Source organism: Pseudonaja textilis, chromosome 1 (genome assembly GCF_049901715.1).
Source record: "Pseudonaja textilis isolate UNSWEBS1 chromosome 1, rPseTex1.2, whole genome shotgun sequence".
Taxonomy (NCBI): domain Eukaryota; kingdom Metazoa; phylum Chordata; class Lepidosauria; order Squamata; family Elapidae; genus Pseudonaja; species Pseudonaja textilis.
In genome coordinates, this window is record NC_141990.1 from 289,298,475 (window position 1) to 289,311,921 (window position 13,447).

General features: G+C 36.5%; 1 protein-coding gene across 1 annotated transcript in view; it reads right to left on the reverse strand.

The window, feature by feature from the left end:
- STON2 (stonin 2) overlaps positions 1-13,447 on the reverse strand; it is an 84,060-nt gene that overhangs the window by 67,262 nt on the left and 3,351 nt on the right. Inside the window, exon 2 of the mRNA XM_026712672.2 lies at positions 4,453-4,580. Coding sequence (XP_026568457.2) covers positions 4,453-4,540 — 88 coding nt within the window. The 5' untranslated portion in view covers positions 4,541-4,580. The remainder of the gene's footprint in view (positions 1-4,452; positions 4,581-13,447) is intronic.

Below are 13,447 nucleotides of genomic sequence, written 5' to 3' on the forward strand. Positions count from 1 at the left end.
TATAACATTCAAATTTCTAATATCTATTTTATATCATGTAACTCTCATCATTCAGACTCTGTTTGGTACTTCCCCTTGAAACTACACAAAGAAAATTCTAAGAAAATAGCAAAACTATCTTCTATCACCCCAAAATATACATATATATTTTCTTAAGTTTTCACGGGTATTTATATGTATGGTATTCAGCTTTGTTCGGGTATTTTCCCACGTCATTATAGTTGTGTTTTTAAAGTTGTAGCAACGTTTCGGCAGAATCCCATCTGCCATCATCAGGCTTCATCAGACGAACACTATACAGAAGCCTGTATGGCAGATGAGATTCTGCCGAAACGTTGCTACAACTTTAAAAGCACAACTATAATGACATGGGAAAATACCTGAACAAAGCTGAATACCATACATGTAAGTACCTGTGAAAAATTAAGGAATATGAATGAATATATGTATGTATATGTATGTATATGTATGTATATGTATATGTATATGTATATGTATATATATATATATATATATATATATATATATATATATATATATATATATGCAAGATAGTTATTCAAATTCATTCTAGTACTGGTATGAGCCTTGTAGATCTTGTAGATTTTCAATATTCATCAACCTTTGAAAACAATCAAAATGTTCCCCTCTCTTCTTCATTATTACATTAATTACCATTACATACCATTACATAATTATACAGTTTTATCTTATAAATTATTTACTATTAATAAGCAAAATAATTATTCAAATTCATTCTAATAAATTCCTTTATAAATCTTTCACATTTTTTTTCAATGTTTTATCAATCTTTAAAAACTCCCTTCTTTATTATTGCATTAATTATAAATAAGCATACCATTACGTAACAATACAATTTTATCTCTTAGATTATTTATTTATTTCATTTCTAACTCATTACTATATTCTACTGTCACAACACTATCTTTTGTACCTTTGCAGAATTCTCACTTTTAACTTAGTTTAACCATTATCTCTATGTTTTCTAAATGAGCTAATACCATTAATCCTAGTATGTTTCCCCTTTTTCTTTATTTCCTGCTTTTGTCCCTCATAACTTCTTTCCCTTTCTATCTCCCCCCCCTTTTTTTCTCATCCCTTTTTTATACCCTTCTCTAATTTTCCCTTCTGTAATTTTCTTTTCTGCTTTTCCTTGCTGTTATGCTTCTTTTTCAGACTACTTTTCTTTTTGGCTGTTCCCTTTAGTCTAAAACTTTTAACCCCTTTCCCCTTTTTACCACACATTGCATTGTTTGATCATTGAAAATGGCTTCTTCTTGCTCTTGAAGCTTTTCCTTTTGCTTTTCATAGTTCAGGATCTCCATTTCTAAAAATTGAAATATGAAGCTAAAGGATCCTCTTCCCTCTTCTGCATCTTCTTTCTGTTTTTTAAGACTCATTTTCAATTCTTCCAGGAGTGATACCATTTTAAACACTTTTAAACAACCACCCGATTGACTTTAAGTAAAAAAAGAAAAAGAAAAAAAACAATGCCAAAAACTTTTTTTAAAAAATCACCAAATAATCCCAGACTGTTCCTTCTTGTTTCATTCCTTTACTTTTCCTTTCTGTGGGTTACTGTATCTTTTAATAAGGTTTCAGTTACAATGTACCCTTGGGAGTCTTGTCAAAGTTTCACTGTTAATCCCCTTTATTTTCCAGGTGGCACTCCGTTATTTCATTATTCCAAGTTCCACCCTTTTACCTCCACTCTTCTCCTTTTTAGGGCTTTAAAATGACCAAAAAAAAAATCTTTATTCTCCTTTTAAAGTTGCCTATTAGTGTCAAAGTAGATTAACGCAAATTTCTTATTTAAATCTTCCTTTTCCATACCATTTGTAATTGTCAATATAAAAGTAGGAAAAGGGATTTTTAACATCTTTTTCTCTCTCCTTCACCGCTTAGAAATCTTCTTACAGAAGTATTCTCCTAAATACTTTTAGATTCAGAGTACCTTGCTTAGATGTTCTCTGTGTTTAGCCCAGTCTGTCCTGCTTTCCTCTTTGTCTTCCTCCTGCACATTCTTATCCAGTCGGGTTCTTCTTTGAGGTGGCCATTTCTGACCACCGCTGCAACCGCCTTCGGGAAAGGAAGTTTAGACCAGCCAAGGAGGAGAGATGTGGCTCCCCTCCACTCAGCTAACAGTCTCCTCCACTTTTCACCACCTCTACGGGATGGCTTCTATGGGATCAGGGCACTCCAGCAGCGAGCACAGATCGAAACCGCGGATGATCACGGATTTCGGTCTGTCGTCAAAGAAGCCCAAACTAGAAGTTGCATTCGCTTTCTCTTTTTAAACCATGAACTACTATATCCTAGTTGTGTAACTGAAACCAGTTCCTTAGGACTATATTTATCCTGCTTCCTTCCAGAAGCCAAGGAAACCAGACATCATGGCCTCATTTTACCTTTATTGCTATCTTCCGAGATATACTGAGTGAATGATTATATCTACCCAATGAGCTTAATGGCTGATGGGGTTCACTGCAATATTATATTTCAACATTAGACAATATTTTTGACGCTTGGCCTCTTTTCTCAAAAAACTTTTTTTAATCACCTAAAATCTTACCCTTTTCAATATTCTCCCAAGATTTTACAATTTTCATTCCAAAATCCAGTATTTTTTGTTCAAGAATACTGGAATCCTTTTTTATAATTTAAAATTTTACAGTTTTAAAATTACAGTGTGTGACATTCTATATCTGTCCCTTATATTTATTCAGATAACAGATAACCAGAGTTGGAAGGGACCTTGTAGGTTATTTAGTCCAGGGGTTGGCAACCTTTTGGACCTGAAGGCACCAAACTCATAATGTTAAATCCCGTGGACCACTAATATGAATCTAGCATGCTGTTTGCTGAAGAGCCTGGACTCCCACTGACAGGATAGGGTCCTTCAGGCACTTCGCTTGGCTGCCTGTTTCTGCAACCTTAAATATTCAAAGAGTCATTTGGACCCATTTCCCACAGAAAACAAAACACCAGGATCTCTCATCTCTCTTTCTCTCTCATCTCTCTCTCTCTCTTTCTTTCCCTCCCCCCTCTTTCTCCCTTTGTCCCTCTTTCCCTCCCCCCTTTCTCTTTCTCCCTCTTTCCCTCTCCCTCCCTCTCTCCCATTCTCCCTTTCTCTCTCTCTCATCTCTCCCTCCCCCTTCTCCCCTTCTCTTTTTCTCTCTCTCTTCCCCCTCTCTTTCTCCCTTTCTCTCTCTCTCTCTCTCTTTCCCCCCTCCCTGTCCCCAGGGGTGGGTATGGGGGGAAAGGAATCTCTGAACTGGTACTGCATGGTGAAAATCTGATGTCCGGAGTCCGATGAACCACATGCTGAAGACCAGATGGCTCGCGGGGAGGTAGGGCAACAGGGGTGATATGGGCGGCAGATGGACTCATACTCCTGGGAGATCACAGCATCAGAGCCCTTCCTGGGTGTACACTGGCCTGCAACGGGTTGCAGGGAAAGGAACCTCAGAACTGGTGTTACCTCCTGCCGCCATGTATCGAGGATGTTGAGCGACTTCCAGCGATATCCTTAGATGACGATGTTGCGTAGGGGAGGCTCAACCCCTTTCCCTCCAGAGCTTCTCTTCCTCCTCACAAGGGGGAGGTTCAACCCCCTCCCCTCCGGAGCTTCTCTTCCTCACCAGAAGCGCTCACATGCAAAGCGCTCCTTTGGCACCCGACAAGCCTCCTCATTCCCGCTGGGCATGTGAGCACTTCTGGTGAGGAGGAAGAGGGGGTTGTGACTCCCCCTCGCTACATCTTCATCTTAGGGCATCGTTGGCAGCCACTTCCTGTGGCTCAGGAGGTCCCCTTTTTCCCGCTACTGCTCAGCCTCCTCAATGGGCTGAAGCAGGAGGCAGCAGCCATGACACAGGTTTACTAGGGAGATTGCAGGATTGTCCCACCTCCCAACCAGCCATCTGGTCTTCAGCATACTGTGGCCCACCAAAATTTTCTCACGGCCCACCAGTTGCTGACCACTGATCTAGTCCAACCCTCCATCCAAGTGGGAGACCCTATACCATTTCTGACAAATGGCAGTCCAATCTCTTCTTGAAAGTCTCAAGTGATGATGCTCCCACAACTTCCAAGGGCAAGCTGTTCCATTGGTTGATTGTTCTCAATAACTGATACTATTTTTTATAGTAGACTATCTGGGATCTGATCAGGAGATTGGGATAATTACAAGGGACCTACTTATGCACAATGTTTTCCTTAGTCTTTTTAAGGAGTCTTCTTCTGGCAACATCCAATTGGAAAGTGACAAAATCTCACAGGTCGGGGGATGAGGATGGAGAACTGTACATGTGCAGAACTTGTATTCATTGCAAGCCACATGAGGTTTTTGCTTTTGACTATAGCTGAATTCAAATACTTATTCATTTCAATAAATATCAAGAACCTATATGCCATGAAAGAAGAGAGTTTTACCTTGGGAAGTAACAGAACGGTGAAGGCCATCACTGAAGGACACCCACTCAGACTGTGGGGAAGGAATGACGTTGGCCAGAGATGTCATGCCTGCTGCATTTTCCTATTCATCTTCATATAATCCGAATCTAATACAACAATATAGAACAGATACTCCAGCTGATTCTAAACTGTTTTTGTTTAAATGAAACACACCTATAAAGAATAAATTTTAGGAATATGTAACTTAGCTGTGTAACTTTGTTCCATGTAAGACATAGTCTATGTTTTTATCTATCACTCTAAATGACATTAATAATCTATATAATTTATTTAGCAAAGAAGGCCCAATCAATACAAAACTGATATAACCTGCATTTATCTCACTGTCAGTGTCTTAATCACCATATATCAATGCAGTGCCTTACTCTATTCTTTCTCTTAGAGTTTCCACAAGTTTTGCATTTCTATCATACATGCTTTTCTGTATTACATAAGAATGAAGATAATAAATAACATTATCAAAGTCAATGTTGTTTTATATTCTGCCTTGTAATGAACAGTAAATAGACTTACTAGTGCAACTGCAGACATAAACATGTACTGACATTGCTCTTCCTGCTTACAGTTCTACAAAAACAAATGTAATCACTACAATTAGTGGCATTTTTAACCTCTCAAATATTTCTTTATCAGCAACTACAAAGAATTCAATAAAGTCAACTCAACAAAGAAAATTCTCATGGAACAATGAATCAGTGGAGCATAATATGACCATAATGCTGAACAGAGAGTATGGGTTTTCTACTACAAGTTCTTTCACAACAAATTTCAAACCCCAAATACATTTCCCACAGCAGTCTGACAACACAACACGCTGCACAAAAGAAATGGTAACAGGTCTAGAATGCAGCTGCATCAGCAGTTGTGGGCATGCCCTCAGGACACTCATAGAACATCTCTGCTGTGCAAGCTAAAGTGAATTCCTGGATGCAAGTCAAGGTAGGCTGTTGATCCTTCATAGCTTAGGCCTGACTGTCTGTGGAATCACTTTTCTCTCATTGATTCTGCTCACTCCAGCATGTGTGTTCTGAATCCCATCCAGGAAATGATGTCATCTAAAGCAGAGTTCCCCAACTTTTATGGCTTTGTGGACCGGTGGTGGGGGGAGGGAGAGGGATGGTTCTGCTGCTTACAAAAATGGAGCATTCACACACATTTGCCCGCTGCTTGCACAAACAGATAGATTCATGCGTGCGCACCCACCCTCCACTTCCGCAGCCCAGTTCCAAATGGCTCACAGCCCAGTAATGGGTCATGGCCTGGGAGTTGAGGATCCCAAGAAGGGTCCCCAAAATCAGCCTTTTTCTGATATGGTACCTGTCCTCTGTAATGGTGTTCCTCAGAGATCTGAGTTGCATTTGGCCTGGCCATACTTTAAGCAAGCCACAAAATCTGCACCTTTCCCAAAGCCCTGCAATGTTTTGTGGAATAATTTGCATAATCAAGTCTTGTTCTTTTTGGTTTCCATTTATTTTGCCATTTTATTGACTTTTTAAATTGTTCTTATTGTAGAATTGGTCAATTCTTCATGTTGATTAAATAAAGAACTCTAAAGTACAAGAAAACTAATGCTCTGGGTATGCTCAAAGATGCATGCTCAAAGATGTCCTATCTGCCACAGAATGAGAAAAATGTGATATATTTATTTTAAAGTATTGTAAGTCTGTCTATGGTCCATAGTGTTAGTTTATAATTACATAGTACATCATAAAGCAGAAAATGAGCAGAGAAAAAAATTCAATGCAGTAACCATTGACAATCCAAACCATTTAAAAAGCAATAAATTAAAAGGAATTAAAAGGAAGTAGGAAGTAAAACAATCTACTTAAAAAAGGCTGCTTCTCCCTAGTCTTGTCCACAAAGAGGTCTGGAGCTGATTTTACCATAATACAGCTGCTTCAGGCTCCAGATTATAGATGTTATGAAGTGGCACCAAATGATTATTTTTACCATTACATGCTGCTGCCAGAAACAGGGAAAGGCTCCGGTGAAGCATAAATGCTAAAATAATTTGACTGACATAGGGTATTATGCTCTTTCTCAAGCTGCAAAATAGCTTGGATTATCACTGAAGTTAGTCTTGTAAACAAGGTCAAATATCATGTTATTATTTCTCTATCTTGGAAGAATTATGCCAGACTAGTAGTTTCTCTTGAGATGCTTATATACTCCTCTCTAGTTATAAAAAAATCAGTGATGAGTCAAATGTCGTTTATTTCTAATGCTATAAATTGTCTTACTGTTCTTTGGGAGTTATACCACTCAAGGGATTTTCCCCTCAATTTAACTCCAAATAAAATCCTGTAATATAGAGAGCATGGGTCAGTTTGGCTCAATATCACCCAAAAACTCTATGGTAAAGTTGGAAATCTGGAATTCCTTAGCCACTAGGATAGCAGTACCTCTTGGAGGTTCACTGAAAAGTTCAAGAGAGCAGTAAAAGTGAAGAAGGTAGGAAAATGTTAAGAAAGACATGCTGTGTTTATTGCTAAACCTCTACAAGTAAACTTCACCAGAGTTTGCAGTCTCTTTGTCCACAACCATACTTAGGGATGTATTAAATTTACAAACCAGAATTATTAAGAATTTAAGCCTGTAGAGATTACAAAACATCAATAAAATAATGCATATTTGTAAAAATTGTGTTATCTATAATTTAACACAGTTTGGCTCACAATACCGGTAGTCCTTGACTTACAACAGTTCATTTAGTGACTGTTCAAAGTAACAATAGCACTAAAAAAAGTGACTTATGTCCATTTTCACACTTACAACCTTTGTAGCATCCCCATGAACATGTGATCAAAATTCAGATGCTTGGCAACTGGATCATACTTATGACCGTTGCTATATCCCAAGGTCATGTGATCACTTTGGTAACCTTCTGACAAGCAAAGTCAATGGGGAAACCAAATTTACTGAGTAACAATTTTATTAATTTAACAAATGCAATGATTCACTTAATAATTGTGGCAAGAAAGGTTGTAAAATGGGACAAAATTCACTTAATAAATGATTTACTTAACAACAGAAATTTTGGGCTTAATTGTGCTCATACGTTGAGAACTACCTGTATATTTATCACGAGAGACTATTTGGTGTAGTGGCGAAGGCACTGGGCTAGAAGACACAAAGTCTTAGGCACAAACTCAGTTGTGTGGCCTTATATAAAATGCACAAACAATTCCATAAGAATCCACATACAATTTTAACATTTTTCAAGGGGAGAAAAATATTTGAAAAAGATGCTGCAAGAAAAGAAAACAAGGCTGAGAATGGTTTGGCTCTGACTGTGCTAATTTATGCAGCTTCTTTGTTCTTCTTGTCAAGGAAACTGACAGATTTTCTTCACAATTACAAAGTTTAAATACATCTCTATTACTGTATTCTATTTTCCCATGAAAGTTAGAAAACTACTGTACGTATAAAAAAAGAAGTCTGCAACATTTTTAGGAAAGCAGAAGCCACAGTATAAATAAACAATATGATTGCAAGATTCTCATTTAAAAAAATAAAGTTTATACTGTAGATGGTGTGTGCTCTATTTTGGTTTTGTTCCTGATAGGAATCTGTGCATGGTCCTTAGGAAAATATGAACTTTTCCTTCTCATTTAAAAAAAACTATGCACAACAAACCAATTTAGAACATTCTGAGCAGGAAGTTGGACACTTCTGAATTTAAGTCGTTCCACTGAAAATAGTTGAAAATAGTTTCTTTATCTTTATACAGCTACCCTGTTCTTGGCAAGAAAGTGAGCTGACAAGTTTCCTTCACAACCGTGACATTTAAGTAAATCACTCCCATTCTTTCTTTTTGTCCCATTAAAGTTATATTGTACACTATTTAAAACTTAAGTGTAAGAAAGGGTCTCAGTGCCAAGCAATAGTTTTACTTTAAGCAAGCAAACTGGCTATGCAGATCTCTATTCAAGACATTTAAGGTCACAGCACTGTTATGTTTTTGATTTTGCCCTTGAGACAGGGAGGGATCTATGGACTTCAATATTTTTCTGTTTTGTTTTTCCGCCTGACTGGTTCAAACTGTTCTTTTAGCTTATTGCATACTTAAATTTCTGGCTAAGTATATTTTGAATAATTTTCAAATACAGCATCAAATACATTTTCCCAAGCGGCAATGAGATTATCCTGAAAGAAAGATGAGGCAGGACATCTATAGCTCTACACACAAAATATATTTTATCTAGAGGTACAGAGGAAGCAAATGAGAAAACTTCCTTCCTTTTTTCTTTTTTAAGTATCCAGGAAAAAAACTCTCAAAAAGATAACAGAAAAATAGAATTGCTACTATAAGTATTGCTTTCCTTCATGTTTAAGTCTCTCCTTTTACTGTCATTGGTACATCACTCTTTCACAAAACGGAAAAAAAATGATAATTACTTGAAATGAATCTGTTGTTCAATTCAGCAAGTTAGTTTGTAATTTCTGAACTAATTTCTCATTTAGGCTAAGAGAGAACCACAAGCACAGGTGGGTAAATGTAGAATTTGAATTGCATTATTTATCTTTTCATGCCTAAATAAGAGTTACTAATTCATTTACACAATGAAAAATTTATAATACAGGAACAAGATTCTTTTTATTCCAGCTCAAGAATCTGGTGGCAAATAATTTGCCTTTAAAATATTTGTTCTTAAATAATAATCCTTCAGATTAGTCTTCCTCCAAGGACTCACAAAAATCTAAACATGAATACTGTCACAGTAATATTTTCCTTTATCTCTCAAATGACATTTTGCTGTCTGAGATGAAATTGTTCTCTCCTTTTTCCTCTCAATATTCAATATCCTTGTGTATCTCTGGGACCTCTCTGGAAATGCTATTTTAATTTTCCATGCTGCTTCAGAAAAACCTACCTTGAGCATGGCACACTCCAGATGTACAGTTTTCATTTCCACTCTTGGCTGAGGAATTCTAAATCAAAGGCCATATGTACTGTATATCTGCAGAAACTACCAACTATCAATGCTTCATTTAGACTATTGTGGGCATTTAAGTCATTAACCCACATTCCTGTGTTATATATCTCAGATTGCATTTGTTAATTCCCTGGAAATAATGTGGTTTTATTTCACTTTGTAGATTGCTATTAAGAGTCAGCACTAACTTGATGGCACACAATCAATCAAATGCATCCTTGCCTAGTAGAATATTATTTTGTCACATTTAAAATGCTAATATTTTCCAGTTTATTTTCCTTGGGTTTTTTCTGCTTATGTAAATTTTAAAAAGAAAAAAATTACAAGATTCTACTCAAAGCTTTCTGATCTACCTTCGTTCTACTTACTTTGAGTTTTGATTCTACAAATCCCTGGAGCATATTGCCTTGCAGCTCAGCAATTCCTGTGGCAGCAAATCAGCTGCATTAAATGAAGCTCAATTTCTTTTGGAGATGACATTGAATGTTACTGACATTCTGATGCTTACCTATCACTGATTATTGTCTGCTTGATTGTTTATTTGGTATTAATCATTGTTTATCTGAGTCTTGGCTACTGGAGAGAATACATTATGATCTTTTTATTTCCTTTTTAATTTAATTGTCTCTTCAGAATAATATGTAAATATGGATTACTTTTATGTGTTTATTGATGGATGTTTCAGGTAATATATTTCTTTTATATTTGCTTTTTTGATCATTAGCATAATCTTTTCTAATATCTACAATTGCATTGTAATCCCCAATTAAACACACATTCTCATTTCCTATTTCAATAATTTTATCATGCATGTTTTTATAGAACTCACTTTGATTTCTATTGGGCGCATATATCACAACCAATAATATATTTTTTCCCATTGTTAATTCCACTATCAATATTCTCCCTTTTGTATCTGTGTATACTAATTTAGATATTATCCCTTCTTTGATGTATATTGCCACCCTAATTTCCCTAATTTTTTACACTGTAAATATCTTTCATCTTGTTTTTTGAAGTGCACCTCTTGGAGGCATACAATGTCTATTTTTTGTTTCTCTACTTTGGAAAATACTCTTAACTGCTGAGCCATCATGCTATCCAATAGGGACAAGAAACTACATGAATTTAAGATGCAGAGATAAGTGCTTAGAGAGACATGTCCTTTCAAAATATATTTTCTCAAGCAAGTTAATTTATGTATTTGTGTTTCATTTATATATTTATTTTTTAAATTCAAGATTCATGCAGCCTGACTCCAAACGATTCTCAGCAGTTCACGGAATGCCAACATCATTCCCTGTGTGGCAACGCTCTTGATATTCTCAACTGACTAATTTTTTTCATTTAATTTCAATTGAGCACAATTATTTTCTTCACGCAATGCCTGAGTATTCTGTTTGTGAGTGGAAAACAACTTTTAGTCATAAATAAAGCATATTATTTTCCTCAAATTCAAACCCCATATTCTAGTTTTATAAAAACATATAATAAAATTTGTGTATAAAACTACCAAGAACTCTGCTTTTATTGAAAATTTTTGAAGAGTGGCTCACAGGTGCATAATTAATTTTGATCAATTCTTGTTCTAAAATTCTTTAGTTATTAATAGAATATAAACTAAGTTAATATGTATAAAAATATGTTCCAGTGCCAGCATGATGAGTAGAATGACTAAGCCAAGGAAGGTGACAGTATTTTCTACAATATGCCACTAAACAAGTTGTGTTTCTCTTAGCAGCAAAATTCTGCAAGTAGAATGCAAAAAGATATACATAACTTTTGTACACTGATAACAGTGCAGTTATTGCACTAACCAGATCCTTCAATGAACCAGTTTTAGCCACAGGTGTTCACCTCTTAAAAGTTGTTTTTTAGTGCTTGGTTAATGACCATTCAGTCAATAAGAATTTGAATTACAACAATGTTGAATGAGTAATGGTTACAACCAGCCTTCAAAATTCTGGTCACCTCATTACCTCTAAGATCACTTGATTATGATCTGAGTACTTGGCCATTGGCTCAGTTGTAGCATGCCATGGTCACATGATAGCAATTTCCAACTTTCACTGTTGGCAGAGAAGATCACAGGTTGCTCAGGTAAATCTCCCTCATCTGTGTACTCTCCCCAAGCCTTGCTGCACTCGCACTGCACCTCCCTGGCCACTCACACACCCTCTTTTGCCATCTCCTACCTGGCAGCAGTCACTTACCTTCTGTTGACCTGCTTGCAAGCTGCCTGAGATTTGAAACTTCCTGTCCCTTTCCCGCACAATGACTTTGGTTGTTGGAAGCCAGCAGGAATCTTCAAAGAGGTGCTCACTTGATGGCCCATTATCCTTGCTTAATGACAGCAACAGGGACTGCAATGTTTTCTATTGCTATGCAATGCAGCCATGTGATGTCATGCTTTATGACTGCATCATTTAGCGATGGAAATTCTCGTCCCAATTACCACTGTAACTCAAGGAATATCTGTATGTATGCAAACTTTCAAAACTCATCAGCCTCAGAGTTGAGTCATCTGGGTATAATTTTGAAAACATGTTGAGGATCTATGAATTGTTGCTTAGCAACAGGAAGGGTAATCCACATGGATTTCCTCTTGGTGGAAATGAGAGCTATAAGAGGCTTGGTGAAGCTGTCAATTTCCTCATGTCATTGTGTCATTTCCCCAAGCCTGCTTCTTTGTGCCTTGCTGAGGAACTGCTACTTGACCAAGCTGAAACCTTTTCCCATGAGGAAGGATCAACTATGTCAACTACTTAAATGGAATCTCTGAAGGAGCAGGCAGTATTTCAGAACGTAAGGTTCATCTACTGCCAATTGCTAAAACCACCACTATTGAAATAAGCTACTAATGCCCTACCCAAGTTGACTGTAGAAACAAGTCTGACATCATATGAATGGAACATTTTACATTTAAAACTCCAGCAGAAAATGGTGGTTTTTCATGATTGCAAGGTATGACTTTGATTCAATAACTCAGAGAGGAATACATTCCCCTCATTTCTGGGAAATATTTACAAACTGGACACATATCAGTAAAACTAGGAACAGCTCAATGTATCTATTGATAAGAAATTGTTTCAATATAAAGAAGTTGATCGATGGGCAACTAATCCTTAAGGCATCTTTAAAGATTTAAAGCATTTTTACTGTACCTACAGTGAGGTTAGGAAGAAACACCCATTACAGTGGCTATAATGCTTTAGAAATGACTCAAAGAAAGAAAGTGCTGTCATACAACTTCAAAGCATTCTTTTTTGCAAATTATTACCAAAGGATTACACAAAACTAATACACAATTCTGTTCTATAACATCCTATGGCAATTCTATCAAGGATTGCTGCTTGAGGCTGCTATCTCCTAGTATGGTAATGCAGGGGCTGTAAATCTTGTAGCAAGAATTGATCTCCATAGGTTGGTTGCTTAGTGATCTTAAAAGCAGATTAAATAAAGAACAGTAGAAATGACCATGCTCCTTATATGGAAACTACATTTCTAGAGGCTCTTTACTTTGAAGATCACATTCTTGGGGGCAGCAATTTAGAATTGTTGAGGCAGGGAATATGACAATATGTACATCATAATGTCACAATGTAAACTCAATTACTTACGTACTTATGGAATTTGCTTCTTGATGACATGATGCTGATTTTGTCATTTTCTTTGTGGTGATCAAGGAAGAATGATATTGATCAGTAAGTAGCAAAGGTGATCTGATTCAACAAGCTTTTAAAAAATGTTTATATGCTTGAATAAAAATATAGACAAAGTTGGGGAATATAGATTTCAAAACTTGGTCAATACTCACTCTGTGTGCAAGAATGCCAGCTGAAAAAAAATCTATAGGAAAAAAACTTCTTCCTCAGTCAATGTCAGAGAACGTGGACAGTTAACATAAATGCCTACTTGAGGTTGTTTTGTCACAGAGGGCAATACTAGGTATTGCAACACAAGGATTTTTTTCTGCAGGAAAAAAAATGGCCTATCTGATTTTTTTCAAAATAAAT